This window comes from Ornithodoros turicata, chromosome 1 (assembly GCF_037126465.1).
Source record: "Ornithodoros turicata isolate Travis chromosome 1, ASM3712646v1, whole genome shotgun sequence".
Lineage (NCBI taxonomy): Eukaryota > Metazoa > Arthropoda > Arachnida > Ixodida > Argasidae > Ornithodoros > Ornithodoros turicata.
The window spans coordinates 93,494,065-93,511,226 of record NC_088201.1 but is presented as its reverse complement, the minus strand read 5'-3'; the positions used below and the strand labels follow the sequence as shown (position 1 = coordinate 93,511,226).

The window sequence follows — 17,162 nt, the reverse complement described above, 5'->3', positions numbered from 1 at the left end:
ACATTTATTACGTGGCACTTCACGGGTCAGTGTGAACGCCGCTGCTGTGTATGATGTAAGCGACGCGAGATACATTTGTTTTACCAAGGGGAATTTAATTTACAATTCGTCTGAACTTAACGCTTCAACTGTTACTTAACTACCGTAACCGTATTCTTGGTGCGTCAGTTTAGTAATGACTTCTCATTATTTGATATACGAGTTTTAAGGAGCTTTCTCTAAAGCTTTCCCAAACACGACTCGCATTTGAGCTCATATTTCGATTCGCATGTCTACTAAATCAAAAGCGCGAACGGAAGACACCGATGCATCATGCAGGGTTACAGTTTAGAAGTGTTGTTGCACAATTTGACCACGGCCACGAACCTCAACCATCTTGACTTAACCTTCAGTCCAAAGAAACGGGTGAACTGCTCTTTGCGTGATCGAGTGACATAAATGTATCGGTATGTTGTGCATAGTGCATGATACACGGCATGATGGATACGGGTAGAGAGAACAAATGCTGGTTTAAAGGAATTGTGAAATAACACAGTAAACCGGGAAATGTTTCGTGTATACATTTTGTGTTCTACGTAGCAGACAAAGCGAGAAACGCGGCCAAGAGTCACAGCGAGGAGGAAGAAGTTGGCCGTACATTTCTGCCCATTTTCTCTCCATCAGCTCCCTCCTCATCGCTACGATCCTCCCACGTGATCCTCTGCAACGCCGCCCACGTGACGCTCCCTTCCTCACCGAGAGGGCGCTCGCACCATAACCGCTCGCAGCGCCCTCGGGCCGGCTCCTCAGTCGCTCTCCTCTCGCCGGGGCAGCTTGCCACACGTTGTTCATCTTCCTTTCTTACACCCCTTACTTACACCCCTACACCGACTCCCCTTTCACAGGGGGGCGAAGGAGCCTGAACGTACGCGCTGCCCAGCGGTATGTGACCCCGTCCGATCGCGTGTAGCGGTGCTTTTTGATTTGTTTTCCGTTCGATCCCCGTCTCTTCCCTTCTGCTCCCGATCTTTCTTTCTTGAGTGCACCAGAGACGGTGGGATGCTCCGGACTGAATGGTCATGCCGGCATGTGGTCTGTCGGTGGTCGATCCTGCAGTGCAGCGTGCTCCATGGGTTGGCAGGCAACTGACAGCATGGGATAGTACAGCGAGTTGTAGTGGGTGCAGCAATTGTGCAGCAGTGGTGCGGCGTTCTTCGGCTCGTGTGTGCGCGGCCGTGCGCAGGGCATACAGGCGGCCGGCCGGAAACAAAGCCTTCTAAATGCGGCTGCCTTGGCGGAGGCTGGCTGTGCAAGGTAAGACAACACTTTCATTGACAGCTTACATACTCACCCAATGGATAACTGGGTGGGGTTTTCTATGACGCTCTTTCTGGAGGCATCACCGCGTCCGAACCGCACTCGTATTTTTAATATGGACACGGAAAAAGAACGTATCCAACGTAGCAACAAAGTATCCACGTTATGTATTTCTCGGTGTTTGGTTTCTAGATCGCGCAGGCTGTAAAGTGGACACTCAGACGTTGATCATATTTGTGGGGCCCGCCTTTTTATTTTGTATTTTTATTTTCTGTAGCATTGAGGTTATCCACGAGTGGGTGAATTAAGCTGCAATATCCGGAAAGTAAATAGTTTGGTAGCCGTTCGTTTCTTTTTTTTTTTTCACATTCTTCATGTGAAGAATGTTTATATACACGGTCCTTCATATTGTCTTTCACTTCCCTTTGTTCCTAGCGGTTTAATTAGTTGAAACAAAGCGCGCCGCACCCTTGACACCGTGAGTCTTGTTGATCTCGCGTCGTCCTTTATATACCACTTGTATCGACGGAGATTTTTGAAGATGTCTATCCGCGAGGAAAGACGTGGAAAGGTAGTCTCTACTCCAATCTGGAACACTCATTATGTCAAGTCGTGTCAGAGAGTTTGCGCGGCGTTTACGGAAATTCGCTGCTGCCTCTGAAGGGCTGAGTTGAGCTTAAAACCTTGGCCAGTAAATTTTACAAGTCAGACAGGTGAGGCTTCGGCGCTTCACCTGCTGCTAACGCTGTACCGTAAGCGCAGTAAACCCTTACGAATCACACTCGGCAGTTTGGAGAATTTCACGCAGCTGCCGCGAGAATGTCCACTGCGTACGCATATTTTGTTGTACGCGGAGATGAATAATCAAGACACACCGACAAATGAACTTCTGTTATACAATTTTATATCAGGCAAAAACGAAATAGGCTAAAATTTTATTCCGCACGTAATAACGAGCAACGGCAGTTCCGCTTGGGCAAGTGCCTAGTTTATTTATTTTCACTGTGCTCTGGCAGCATGAAGAATAGTTCTGAAATATGGGAAAGGAAACAGCTATACGATTATAATAAAGCTAAGCAAGACACACAGAATGTATAAAGGTGTACACAACTGAAAAAAAAAAAAAAAGATCTTAGAGACAGAATGCATGAGTGGTAAATGTGCCGTTACTGATCATGAATACTCATCACCAGTCAGATGAACAACGAATAGTCCCTTATAGCGTACCTCTGGCGAAGCAAACGTGGCGCATTTGACGTTCAGAGTTAAAGCGAGAGCTCGGACTAAAACCGAAGCTCAACAAACGCTGCCTCTCGTTCTCTTGTGAGGAACTTTTCGATTAACGTGACGGGCGATTATTGACATTTGGATTATACAGGCAGCGCTCTCCCTGTCGTGACGTCATTGTCAGTAACTTCCGGTTTCTGTCCTCGCAACGAATCAGGCCACCGCTTGGAGATGGACCTTGCTCATTACGTTTTTACAATATCGCGGAACAGTCGCCGATCGTTGGTGTCACACGTAACTGTGACGTCCATGAAGGCCGCCTCAAGGCTTACGCCTATCTTAAACCCAACGTGGTTGTGAATACGCTGTTTTTCTTGTTTATCCGTAAACTGCGACGCTCTGTAAAAACAAAAAAGAAGAAGAAAAAGAGGAAAAGAAGCATTTCTCAACAACACGAAACGTACACTCAAGACTTGTATACGTTATTCGTGAAAGGTAATTGATTACCCTTTCTATTACTCTGGGGACAAAAGTATTTTTTTTTTACCGTTACAAATTTATCGGCAAACATTATGGGCAAGTAACGACTAAAAACGTAACGCGTTACTTTGACCGCTACTTTCGATAATACTATATTTATATGGCTAATTACAGCTTGTGAAACTACACGTACTTTGACCCGCTTTCTGAAATTAGTGCCTTTGTCGCCTTTGATCAGGATAGGAGTTTTCGTTTCTGTAAACACAACATGCATTTAAACAACACATTGTTGTCGTCTTTTCTCTCCATCAACATCAACATTTCCGAAAAGCTGAAGCCATGGCGATAAATCAGAAGAGTTAGTCGACATGACAGCGTTGAAGGCGAAGGACATTCGCAACAACGAACTCAGTATTCTGAACAGCCTCTCTGTGCATCTCCTTCCAAGGCGTTCACCCTTGAGGTCCTCACAATAGAAGTGTTCAGCGGTGCTAAACTCTAACTTGGCAATTCCATGTGACTCCCAATGTCCGAAGCCTGACCCACTGTACATACAGCAGGATACGGTAGGAAGAAATTAAGGTCTCCTCAGGCAGTCAAAATGGATGTGCGGAATTCTGTTAGAATCACCGCCACTGATTCTATAGTGGAAAGCAAAGCAGATAGGAAAGGCTACGATGGAGCATGTGCGTTGGTTTCGTCTGTGAATTAAGCTGAGTCGAAAAGTACTCGACTACTCGGTAATTGACTACCCAAAGTTGTACTCCGATTATAGAAAAATAACTGGGTCGCAAAACTAATCGATTACTCGCAAAATTACAAAAAAGTAGCTGGTTACTAGTAACGCAACTGTAACGCGTTACGTACAGGTCTGCACAGTGGAATACAACTTCTGTCTCAAAATCACTGCAAAGCTTCATACTGTCCCTTTATGTACTGTAAGGACAGGTCTGAGGAGTGTCGCGTCTGAGCATATTATAGATTTTGATTTTCTCCCATTAATTTATCGTTAATAATAGTAATGGCCTTCGCAACTGTTCCATTCACGGACTCAAAGGGAGGCAAGAACGTCCAGAAGATGGTATGAAAGGCGCTCTTACTGCGGATATAATTGCATGTTGCAGGGGAGCACTTATCGTATGCCGTAAATTCCTGAGTTCTCCCATGCGCAATCATCATTATTTCTAAATGTCTTTTCCAGTTAACGCCCTTTGTAGAGGAACGGTGGGGTCACGGGGCAGCTTTCGATTAATTGTAATGTGTTTAAGCAGTTTTGTTGCTTTGCACACTTCGTGTCGGGGCACGAAACTTTCTAGATTTTCATAAACGAATTCAGGATGGCAGTTTCGCCTTACCAGTTTCAAACGTAACTCAATCGCACCATGTACTCTGAAATATATATTTCCTGATATTTCTACTTAAAGCTGCAACCACATGGGGCGTATTTCAGGGCATAAAACTGCCCGCGCGTCACGCACCAGCGAAAACAGGCTGTCCAAACCGCATGCATGAACTGACGGCGTTAAACAGGGAACTGTGAAAAAGAAAAAGAAACGAAAGAAAGGAAAAATATGCAGTGCCGCAAAGCAATTAGGCTTAGATTAGGTGTTTTCAGCCAGGGGCAGGCACGCCGCCTCTATCACAGAACGCCGAGCATTCACCTGTCTTTCCAATTTCTTCCCATATGGCTGTCTTGAATACAACGCATCTGTATTCTTTACTTCTAATATCCCCATGGCGAGGTCTCCCCTCTACTGTTCATTATATTGAAGTATGACAAGCTTTTTTGGGAAACCTGCCGCGACAACCATACTACACGTGAATACCGCGTCAAAACCAAAACACAGCGGTCCGCATATAGTGCAGGACCGGAAGCTGATGCGTACGCCACGCTGTGACTTGCGCGCTGCCGTCTGCGTGAAACATCAAAAGGCAGCCGTCGCCGCTCGAACACGCTCTAGAAAGCGGTTCTCCGGGCGAAATTTTGCCCAGGCCTTTATTACGGCATGCTTATCGCGCTGAGCTACGACCCATTCGGCTCCAGCTCAAGATTCAGATATCAGGATTAACCAAACTTATCCAGGATGAACTTTTATTTAAAAAAAGCAAAACACTTATTAGTTCCAAGTCATCCAGGTAATCCGCGCTGTTTCCACTCTCCGAAAGATTTCTGTCGATCTTCTTAGGAAACAGCAAGGAGCTGTCTCCTTTCATCTGTTTCAATCTTCCGAACTTCCTGAAACCCGTTTCCTTTCAACTGCATTTCGAATTTTGGATAAAGAAAAAAGAAATCACGAAGTAAGCCTCCCCAGTGACTGAACAATAGCGACAAAATGAAAATGTAGCTGAAAGAAATGAGTCAGGATGTTACTGAGACTCAAACGAACGTGATGAGACAGCTCTTCGCTGTTTCGCAAACCACATTTGAAAAATAAGTAGCAATAATAAATAAGTAAACAGACTTTGGCTAAGTACATGGTTTTCAAAGGGTACTACATCAATAGGGTGACCTAGTTTCAGATTTGCAAGTATTTTATTGAAATGTAAGTGCATTTTTGATAGTTTCTTATCCGTCTTCGTACATAGTGGTTATTCTACGTTAGGTGAGCCAAGCATCCGGTCTTCAAGATTACAGAACAAAAACACTTATATGATGGCGTCTATAAGTTACAGCAGATGTATTATAGCTATCGCGAGACGTCGAGATGATATACAGGAGGTTGCTTGTCGTGACGTCGCTCGGGGGCTGCATATGTAGGCGTGTGTGTTTTGGGTTGTGACAAGCATCGGGCCAAAACATTTGACACGACGAACTTTATTCACGCCGTTCGCGAGAGCTCGCGACACCGACGTTCTCTTCACCGATGAGGTGACGGTCTCGAAACCACGCCTTCTCTTTCTTTGTCTGCTCATTTTCGTCTTTTGCCGCTACAGCTTGTTCGCAATTCTTTGACTCGCTGATGGGTGACCTATTAGACTATAAAAAGAAAGGAGTGTACTGGGAAGCACCAATTACTGTTTCTAGTTCCCTAGACTGCAACTATTCCCTACTTTAGTCCCTCGACCTCGAAGTTTACTGCCCAGCAGTGCAAATCATGCCTGAACTCTGCATAAACTACTGTGCATTTGATCCCGAAAGGCACTAACCGGTGTAGCAATGCGTCTAGGCCCCCAAAGGACTAAAATTATGTCCTGTTTTTTCTGTGTCGTCCAATGTGGAATATGATTGAAATCAGGGGCGGATCTAGGATTTTCCCGAGGGAAGCGGGGGTCCGCTATGGACAAGTGCCACGTGCATGCTGGGATTGGTCCACTGAACCCTGTGTTCAAGTCTAGAATTGACCCCCTCCCCCCCTAGATCCGCGCTTGATTGAAATGCAGAAGCGTCAAAGTAGAGAAACTGAGCCACTACTCGTGCCATGCCATGGCACCTACTGAAAGGAGAGCGGACCGAACAAAGATCCCAAAGAGTCACGCCAAGCGGCGACCTCTTCATTTTAGTGGGAACACCAAAAACGTGCTTACTGCCGACACCTCTCGACATCACCACTTGCGCCGTGACGTGTTGTCGGGCCTCAGCTAGTGGGAACCTGCTCGCAGAGTGGGAAGTCCCTCGATCTAGTGCAGCAAATAATTCCCTGCTAATAGCAGCATAATGAAAACGCGGATCTGTCGCTCTAAATGAGGTTCTATTAGGTCACAATACGGCGACAAAGCGAGTCTGATTGTACCTCGTTAAAAGCATGTGCCCTCTTAGTCACCCTTCCTGCACAAAGACAAGAACAAAGAGACGACATAGTAAATGCAATCCAAAGGCATCTAATCCATGCAGTCCTAAGTGACACGTTCATGGTATACAGGGTGTTTCTTTTTAGTTGCAACGAATTCTCATGTAAAGGGGAGTTGCCCTAGGTCGCTTTTACTTTTGCCAATGGATTAGTCGACGGGGCTGCTACTAAGAAACCGTATTTTTTTCTCAATGAATGGACCAGTTCACAGAGATATTTTAATCAACTTTTTAATTATCGACTTTAGGGACCAGATTGCAACTGCAACATTAAAGCCTGATCTCCACGTGATGTGCTCGAGCCACTGTTGAAGCACAAAAGTAATCACAGCGCGCGCTACAGACCAAAGTATTTTACTTCCGTCGTCTGCTGCGAACAGCAAGTAATCGGCAAAGGAGCGACACTGATGTCGATGTCTCCGCCCTCACTTAACGTCACAGAAAGACGTCACACGTAATTCATGCAAACCCCCTTCGCGGTATGTCTCACGATCCTCGTTTTCTTGCTTTATATTTTGCTTGCAAGGAGCTTTATGCATCACCGCTTATCGTGCCGGGTAAAGGTGAGAGCCGTGCCCAGCAGAATGAGGGGAGTGATACGGCAGGCGACTCCGAACACATGAAGGAAGAAAAGAGAAGAAAAAAAAATTCAAAACAACGATTGTGAAACATACAGCGATAAGGGTTCCCTACATCGCGCATGACGGTATCTTGTGACGTTAAGTGAGGGCGGAGATATCAACGTCGCTGACGCTCTTTTGCCGACCACTTGCGGTTTACAGTAGGCGACAGCGGTCAAATACTTTGGTCCGTAGCGCGCGATGTAATTACTTTTGTATTTCATCAGTGCCTCGAGTACATCATGTGGACATCAGGCATTAATGTCGCAATTGCAATGTACTCCCTAAAGTCAATAACTGAAAAGTTCCTTTAAAATATATCTGTTAATTAGTCCCGTAACCGAGAAAAAAATACGGTTCTTAGTATAGCGGCCTCGTCGAGCAATCCAATGACAAAAGCAAAAGCGTCCTACGGCTACTCCCCTTTTTTAGAAAATTTATTGCAGATAAAAAGAAACACATTGTATATTTCCTCTAAGGTAGGCGCGGTTCGTACCGCGTTTCTATGGTGAGCAATTCAAGGGATGATGTGGAACGGTGTGCATAAACATGTGCACAGGTACAGAAACAACGAAGCGCAAACGCTGCGCGAAAAAAAAAAAAAGAACATCCACGCATAACCTCAGCAGAGCTGCTTCCGGCTAGTTCATGTGTCTTCAAACATTGCGTCGTTTTACCTAGAACACAGAGCCTCATAACCCATTAAAGAAAGAGAGGGGAGGGGGGAGATCAAGAAAAGCGTATAAGGGATAATAACGAATGGAGAACAAAATAAGACGTCTGGCGACCTCCTGCGGCCGATAAATACCTTGCTTCCCCGCAATTCGTCACGAGCCCTCTACTCGAAGGCCAATAGCAACACTTATTTACTCGTAGAATCCCAGCCTACCAACTTGGTTCTCGTGTGCCATCGCGTGACGCTTTGAGTGCGACAGCTAAAAAATAACGATAACGGAAGCTTTATTTATTTCAGCGTCGCGGCCTTGGCGTGCTGTTATTGTTGAACTTCACCAAGAAATGCAAAAGAAGAGACAGGTTGCGGCTATTCCATTTAACGGGCGATTCACACAATCGTTTCCGATTTTTCTTCTAAAGACAGAGAAAAGAAACGGATGTAACGCACTGTTTTAACGTGCCACTATTAGGTCGAATCAGTTGCAGCCGTTTCGCGTCCGCGCCCGTGGGCGTTCCGAGATGGGGGCAAGGAGGGGCCGTGGCCCCTGGAGGTTCGAGGTCACCTGCGAAAATTGTGCACTCTTTATTCGTAGGGCGTGATGATTGTTCTTAGATGTCATAATAATATGAACATCTGATTCGTTTTGGGCTTCCAGGAGGGGACGTTGGTGCGCTCACTTTTTTCCCGTATGGCTGAGGCACACCAGTCCGGCATCTGTAGTGTAACAGCTGAACTTCTCAATCCACGAATTAATGAGCCGTCGATCTGTTAATGTCGTGGAATGCAGCGCGCGAACTTTCAATATATTGATAACACTCGTCGTTCAAGATCGTGGCCCTGAATGTCCGCACAGTCCGCAGCATCCGTCTTCAGTAAAAGAGGTGAGGGAGTTGCACGCTTTGCCCTCCTCCCACTGAATGCACTCCCCCCTCCCTTGGAAATAATCCTGCAAACGTCCATGTCCGTGTCCCCCATTTTCTCGCATATATATGGGCGTAAATGGGGAGACTGTCAGGGGAAATTAATAAGAGTTCATAAACTGGGTGTCGTGAAACGGACGCAGGGTTCAGGAAAAGGGATACAGAAACTACTCCATGTGTGATTAACCTCAATGTCGACAAGAAGAAGCTCGAAATTATCATCTATATGCTCACAGTCGAAAACACCAATCCCAAACCATAATCATCATCATCATCATAACATAAAGTATTTCTTGTTGTCGACTGTACTGGGGCAGATGGACATTGAGAAGAGAACATTCAGTTTTTACGCGGTCTCCTTTTGCACTGACACAGTAACGTTTCAGAGGGGAGAAATAAACCCACCGACTATGCATTTTGAGATGACACGTACAATCTGGCTCAAACTGTTTCATTTCTTGCGTTTCTGACCTCTCCCCTTGTTTTTTTTTTTTGTAGGGGGGGAAGTCTTAACCCCTCTCCTGACAATAATCTCGTGGAGACGCACTGAGTCTGTCTCAAACCGACCGGTCACAAATCCTCTGATTCACATTCTTTTGTGATCTCTGTTGTGGGCACGTGCATAGTACAACGAATAGTGACGGTGGACGATGACTAGTGGTTTATCTAGAATTTCGTCCCCCGGCGCACAACAACAAATAAGACTCCTCACGCTGCTACTGTAACTGGTAGAACACTGAAGACCATTCGTCTCCTGGCTTTGGTGAGCGCGTCTCTGGTGTATCGAGGCCATCCATCAGAAGCTTCAGCTCGTTGTGCGGGACATATGAGGATAGAGAACGCTTCACTTTCCACGGGTCATAAATCATCTTCCAGGATGTCTAAGGAACCAGCTGTCTCTACACAGAATTCGAATGTTCCCAAACTGTCAATGAACATCGCGCCTGCTGCTGCGTCAACCCCGTTTTGGTAGTGCATCCGCATTATACATCATTAAATGGTGGGCGGAAGTCATACGCAGTCCCAAACAACACGAACGATAGCGAAGCTCTTTGTTGCGGATATGTTAATGGTATGAATAGGTCTGACACTTCAGTGAACGTGCCATCATACCCCAGTAAAAATAAGACAAAGTACATCGGCATATTGAGCAGGAGCAGGAAACCTGGGAAAACTTCGTCGTCGAATACATAAATAGTTAGCACAAGTGCATCTTTCAGAGTTTTTTTGCCCGTCCTGCAAAAGTCGAAAGTTGGAAGGACGGGAAATTTTACCTGTTAGCTACTGAAACTGTTCCATACGGTGTACCTGCAAGGCTTTCTATGAAGGTGAAATTAGGCAGTTTTAGCAAACTGTTGGTAAGGTCATCGTGCCTATCTGAGCCAATCACAGTCGTGCGTGACTCAGAATCCCATCCACTGATTAGTTCCGGTTGATACAGTTCGATGGAAGCCACGTTATCAACGGTTTGCTAAAACTCTGTAGTTTCTTTAGTAAATGGCTGCTAATGCTAATGCTATGTCCGAAAGAAAGAGCGGAAAAACGGCGTAGCTGCTCCGTTGCGTTATCTTTTAGTAGGTGGTGTGATACTTCGCCGCGGCTCCCTTATTCCTCATACATATATAGATATACTTTTTTTCGTATTGGAACACCTCCCACCCCATTATCACGTGTCTTGTTTCTAGGATATCGTTTTCGTCGTAGATATTGTTACATGAAGGACATTCGGTCACTCTTTTTTTACTCGTGCAGAATCAGACTTGTCAAATAGTGTCCTTTCTTAGACGCTGTGCGGACGTCGTAGCAAATCCTGACCTGGTATTGAATGTTTTGATCAAGATGATGTTGATGCTGTTGTTGATGGCCTTCTGTGACTACGAAGGACGCGTCTAAGAAGGAATATTTCCTCTAACCTAGCGCGAAAGGTCTAGTTGAGGAAAGCCCTCGTAGAGGCAACTCTCGTGAAGACAGCCTCTAATAAAGGTAACATTGCAATGAGTAACATAGAAAAGTTCAAGAATGAGAATGTTGAAGGATCTCAGTACTTTCTGGCGCTCTCCCTCTTCATCTGTTCACGTGTGTTACCCAGCTCAAATAGCCACCATTGCTTTGCGGTGCTCACATGGAATACGAGAAAACACTCACACACATACATACACGCACGTAGTTTTGTAGTAAGTAGTGTCGAATTCGCAATCGAGCTCAACTTACGCCCTTGCGGCGTTTCCGCTCCCTTTGAACCGTGGTACAGCATAGAATAGCCTAATTTTCTTAATTGGAATGATAATCTTCGTAGCGAATGTGGGCTTCGGTTGTAATGGTATAGGTAGCGCATGCCCAAGGGCGGGTTCTCGTATAATCTGCAAAGAGACTCGATTAGCAGTCTCATCGTCAGTGGGCGTCTGCAGGAAACAAATTGTGGATGCTTCATTCCTCGGGATACATCGTCCCCGAGGGAAACACAAGTTGAACGAGGAAGATATAACAACGGGGACGCTCTACTGGGGTCTTCTACAGCCTGGTTCGAGTATCACGTGCTGAAAAATGGATCCGAGCCAGGCTGAGTCATGAAGGCTGAGCATAAGCGGAGGTTCGTGATCGATGTTCCTGATAATCGGTTCATGAGCAGAATTCAGGGACACGACACGGAAAGCTGGCTTTGCCTGATAGCAGATAACTTGCAAGAAAGCCAACATATCGCGAGGCTCTGCGGGGAGGAAAAACTTGGGAAGGCACCAGAAAGAGAGGTAATAAAGAGAACCTTTAACGTCATCTATCAGGCAGCCCTTGCACATACGATCAGCGAAAACATCGAGGACGCGCACGAGGGCTCGTGCTCAAGTCAATAGACAGTTTTAGTGCATCGTACGCTTTCGCCCTTGCGTACGTAAAGGATAGCGTTGGTGGTTCTGCGCATGTGCAAAACATAAAGAAAGCTTCGCGCATGGCACAGAACCACTACACTATCCCATAGGTACGCAAACGTGACAGCGTACGATATACGAAAACTCACTAATGAAGGAATGCAATGCATGACTCTGGAAACGTGCATCAGCCCTTTTGTGTTAATTGAATGTCGTTCACAAATCGAAATTTCCTCTAGAAGCGTGTGAAACGATATGGTTGGTCAGCGTGGCAAAGGGGCGGTCTTAATAATTGATGGATTTACGTCGCGAGACGACTATGCTCAAGAGGGACGTCACAGTGATCGGTCACCAGCTCGCGTCGCTCAGTGGTTAGCGTGCTAGCCATGTCACGTAGAGAGTGGGAGGAACTCGGGTTCGAGTCGTGGTGCCGGCTGTGCTGTCTGGGGTTTTTGCTGGGTATTCCTCAGACCCTTGCATACATATGTGGGCGCAATTCCCTTGGAAGTCGGCCCAGGACGCACGTTCCCCTCAGGGCGTTAGTCGTGACGTTGCCCACCTCTTTTGAGGCCAAGAACGGCGACCTTTTCACCGGCACAACCACCACAGTGATCGGTCTGTGGAATATTTCGTTTTCGTACATGATCACGTGGGGCAGCCGCGTCCTTCATCTTATCTTCCGTGGATGCGGTTGCGCTACTTCACCATTTGTGCATTCCTTTGGCTTCTCTGTGAGCTTTTCCGCCACTGAATGAAAACGCTAGGCACATTACACATTTAGTTGATAAAACTATATACTTGAGAAACCGAAAGAGACGAAAGTATTTCTAAACACACAGGACAGTTTCTGCTCTCCGGAGGTTTAAAAAAATGCATGCGATGGTCTGCAGCAGGGGTTGGGGTTCCTTCTCCGATATGGTAGCAGATGTCTGTGCCTTTACCTATTTCTGAATGACACAGTGCTCGTGTTTTTTGGGCGTGTGTTCTTATTCAAGTCCAGTAACCCGTGAGTTGGGTATGACGTAGCGTCATGTGACCCTATGGGGCAGCCACTTTCGAGATGATTTTTCCAACGACTGGAGTTACTCTGCGCTCTCTGCGCTGCAAGATGGAGGACGTTGTAGGTTAGAGCACTGTAACTGAAATGGGCATTCAGAAACAATCAGGACAATCTGGTTGTGTTTTCTCTAGAATCCGGGGTGATATCGGGTGCTATTCGGGTGCACTTAGGTGCTATCGTTTGCTCTTTTTTTATTGTGCGTTTGTTACTTGCTGTGCAGCAAGCCGTCTTCAGTAAACGGTGCATGTACCTGTATTCCTCCAGAATTATAATCAAAGGGTGTGTAGTTTGTTATCAGAACAACTGGGTTTTAAAAATTACTGAAAGCGTCTGGAAGGGTAATGCTGCATAAGGCGTAAAAGAGGGTGAGATATACGGAAACTAAAAATATAACAATCAAATTGTGTGGTCTAGAACCTTTCTTATATGCATTCGAGTTACATCAATTGAGACACTTCTATACAGCAGGAGAAATACAGCGTTGTTAAGCCTAGCGGATTTGGGGGTTGCCATCCAGTTTTGCCCGCTGCAACTGCGCCCAAAGTTGCAGAGCGCAGAAAACAGCTGCGCCTTTCATGTCCGATATTGACACATTTCAGGGAGGCCATGGTTTCGACGTAATTAAAGGACAAATACGTGTCAATATATTCTGCCATGAAGCCAACACGTCGAAAATAACTCTCGCAGGCAAAAAACACGGTGGCGGTCTTGCGCTTCCATTCCACTTTTAGACAATCGAGAAAAACTCCGTCGTCACACCTAGATGTGGACAATTGCTACTAACCATCCAGGCTAACGGATATTCTATCGAAAGCAAACGGAATGCATGGCTTCAATGGAGGACGACAAGTACGCCGATGACGACTACTTTAAGAGTACGTGTCCCGCAATTCTGGGAATGATTGCGTGTCGATTTCTATCCATGACACGGAGGAAGCAACAGAGGAGGTGCCCTACTCCATCCAAACTGCAGCTGAACCTGGAGGCCAACCGTGTGACGTCACCTCTAGTATTCCGGTTTCGGTTTTACTGTTGCCTCTCATTGCAGAGTTTCGGTATTAACGGATTTTTGATCGTGGCGTGCCTCTGAAACTTGGCAGTTGAAGACATGTCAGCGAATACCGGTATAGTGGCGCTCCAACTCAGACCTCTCTGATTGCCGGCCATGCGTGATGCCAATTACATACCGCGGATATCGCGCTCTCCTCAACAAACCAACTCCCCCTCAATGGCTTTCTCCCCATTGGATCGTCCTCATTGGCTTTCTCGGATAACGTGACCGCTACCGGGCTTCAGGGAAGCTAAAGCTCACCCACTCTATACATGCGTCACCTGTCCCGCGGATTTCTCTCTTCTCGAATATCCACTTCCTCGCCACGTTTATTTTATATTGTTAACTGATATGATGACTCACAAAATTAATGAGCGCATCTTCCTGTACGTTTTCGCCTACTATTTCCTATAGCCTTAATTTACTTGATTCGCTTTATTTTCCCCAACAACTTCAACCACTGAAGCCAGTTCTAAAACTCTGCCCCGTTGCTTTTGCACTTGAGTGCACGGTGTGCTTCGGAAGAGCGCCCACCCTCATGGGCTTTACATTTAACGCACCCCAAATTTCCAATAGATCCCCTCCCTGGGTTGCGGCTTTAGCATATTGTAAATTCCTTTAACTAGTCAGACATTCTAAATTTAATAACACCCTCCACTACCATGTCACTTAAACAACACATTCTACGTCCACTAGCAGTTCTGCCTTCTTTTTCTCACTTCTTTCGCAATTCTACCTCGTATTTCTGCCTCTAACAACTTCGATATTCTGCTATGTTTTTTTTCCCTCCGAAAAGGAAAGAGTCTTTCTTTTTGGCCACTGCACATGCGAATCGTAATGTATCGAGTTCAAATAATTAATTTAATTTTGGATGAGCTCTAATTAAAAACCGAAAAGTTCCTCCAAAGCAGGATTAACGCCTACTCGATGCTTCGGTGTGTTGCTTGCCTTCTACGTGGCATATTCTTTGTTGAGCAAGTATAGGAAGGGTAAATGCGCAGGTTAAATGCGCAGAACTCTGCAGGACAACGGAAATCAACCGTGGACGAAATCTTCACTACGGAGCAACCGATACAAAAATGTCATTCATACAGCACCATGTGGGACATCAAGAGAAGATACAGCCAACCAGGATTGCCCGAATCCCTCCTTAAAAAAAAAAAAAGATAGGTTGAAAGGGAAGTGGGTGTTGCGCTCGATGTGCCACACTATAAATCATGCGGTGTGTAATGTGTCACAGTTATAGATACTTTAAGCGTATTTCTTTATTAGTTCAGTGCTTCTCCCCCCGTTCACCATTTTGTCCTTTTTTTTTTCCTTGCTTTGAAAGTTTTGCTTGCGCTACAATCAGGTCATAGGAAATGCCTTTCCGTATTGCCATTCTCTGTCACACAGAATTGCAAATTACAGTTTCCTAGAAAGAAAAATTAAGAAATGGAAGCACACACTGTAACGTTTGGGGCCAACTCCCTGTACAGTGGCAGTACATATGACTAGCGAGCTCTCATGCTGCGGCTGGAGCATGTTGTCCGGAATTATTTGTTAGTATTATTATTATTCCGAAGGCATTGAATAACGGAGGTTGAGCACATGACGAAAACCTGTGAAGCAAAAGAAAGAGCATCACGTGATCACAGGGAAGAAATGCCTTTGAAAAATGCTGAAATGAAAGCAATCTACGGTTACACAAATTACTAGCGCACATCCAAACATGAATACACAAATCAAGTTACAAATACATCTGTGTACATGTCATTACGGCCTGTGGCAAGGAAGGTCATTGTAGCTTACTACATCAGTATTGTTGAGTAATGCCAGATATAGCGTGCTTAAAATGGATGGTGTTAGCAAGCACTACACATTTCTCGGGGAAAACTTTCCAGAGGTGGGAGATGCGGTAGTAGAAAGGATTCGATGTAGTAACCGTCCTTGCAGGAATCGTGTCTAACTTTGAAGAACGCAGTGTTCTGCTGCGAAATATGCGATGAAACGGGCAGTGCACCGAGAGGGCAGTTGCGCATACAATCATGCACGGGCGCGGGCCTTTCAAAATCTGTCAGCACCGCGTGCCGGGCCGGGCGCGAGCCGAAAAATATATTTCCGAGAGTCGGGCTCGGTCGGGTCACGCAACTAATTCCACACAATGGGAGTCTATTAGTTCACATCACCTGGTGCTTGCATCATTCATGCATATATTTGCAAAAACAAGCAAAGGACACTGCGTTCTGCATATGATTCCACCTTCTAGAAAATTTTCAAAGCCACTTCATATTGCTTCTGACTCCTCACATATTTCACAGTCAGGTTCGCAAAGCTTGGTGAGAGGGATAAGGACTGGGAGAAGGAATTTCACCTCCACAAAAACTTGGTAGTGTATCAATAACGTGTTTGCTCGCCTTCGTTCTGGATTTAATTTCATCTCGTTAAACCGCCAGCTCTTGTATGTTTGTGGCCTTGACTTCTTTTATAAATTGACTGATAAATTTGTTTGATGGGCGCTAGGAATGCGTATGTCACCGGCTGGAAAGACTAGGCCGGGCTCTACTGAGTCACCGGGCCGTGCCGTGCAATACTCAGTGGGCCACCGGGCCGGGCGCCATAAATACAAGAAGATCCGGGCCCGGGCCGGACCATTTTTTCTTGCGCCCGGACCGGGTCGTGCAAGGAAAAGTCGACCCGTGGAGGGCTCTACTTGCCCATCCCGATCAGAGTAAAGTCGATGGATCAGATTTTATTAGAGCTCTGGAGGTTTTTTTAATGAGGGGGTGGAGGTGGTATTCCTGACGATGGCCAAGCATAGGCCTCAGCACGATAAGAACGGAGGAGAATACGAATATATGTCCTAGTGCAGCCCGGTTTTGTCCCTTTGGGCTGTGCTGGAGGGCCCACGAAAGCCATGTAACAGCTATCGTAACAAAACCCATGATGCAAGGTCAGTGGAGGTAGAAAATGGAGTTGCTTCATTTCTGTAACAGTAGCATTGCTGTATCAGCACTGATAAAGCGTACCGTGCAATTCTGAACACCCTAAATGGGATTACAAAGATATACTTTGTAGAGGTCCCTGACTCATGTGACATGTTCAAGGTTTGGCGTTACCAGTGTGGAATAGTTCAGTTTCCTTTTTTTTTAATGTGAGAGCGGTGCGTGCTTGAAACTGCATCACTAATAAGTCCAATGAA

At 45.8% G+C, this 17,162-nt stretch overlaps 1 protein-coding gene across 1 annotated transcript in view; it reads left to right on the top strand.

Moving 5' to 3' along the window:
* Window positions 1-812: 812 nt before the first annotated feature.
* The window catches only part of LOC135378473 (neuropilin and tolloid-like protein 1), a 758,425-nt gene continuing 742,075 nt past the window's right edge, over window positions 813-17,162 (top strand). Inside the window, exon 1 of the mRNA XM_064611530.1 lies at window positions 813-1,293. Within this exon, the coding sequence (XP_064467600.1) occupies window positions 1,260-1,293 (34 nt within the window). The 5' untranslated portion in view covers window positions 813-1,259. The remainder of the gene's footprint in view (window positions 1,294-17,162) is intronic.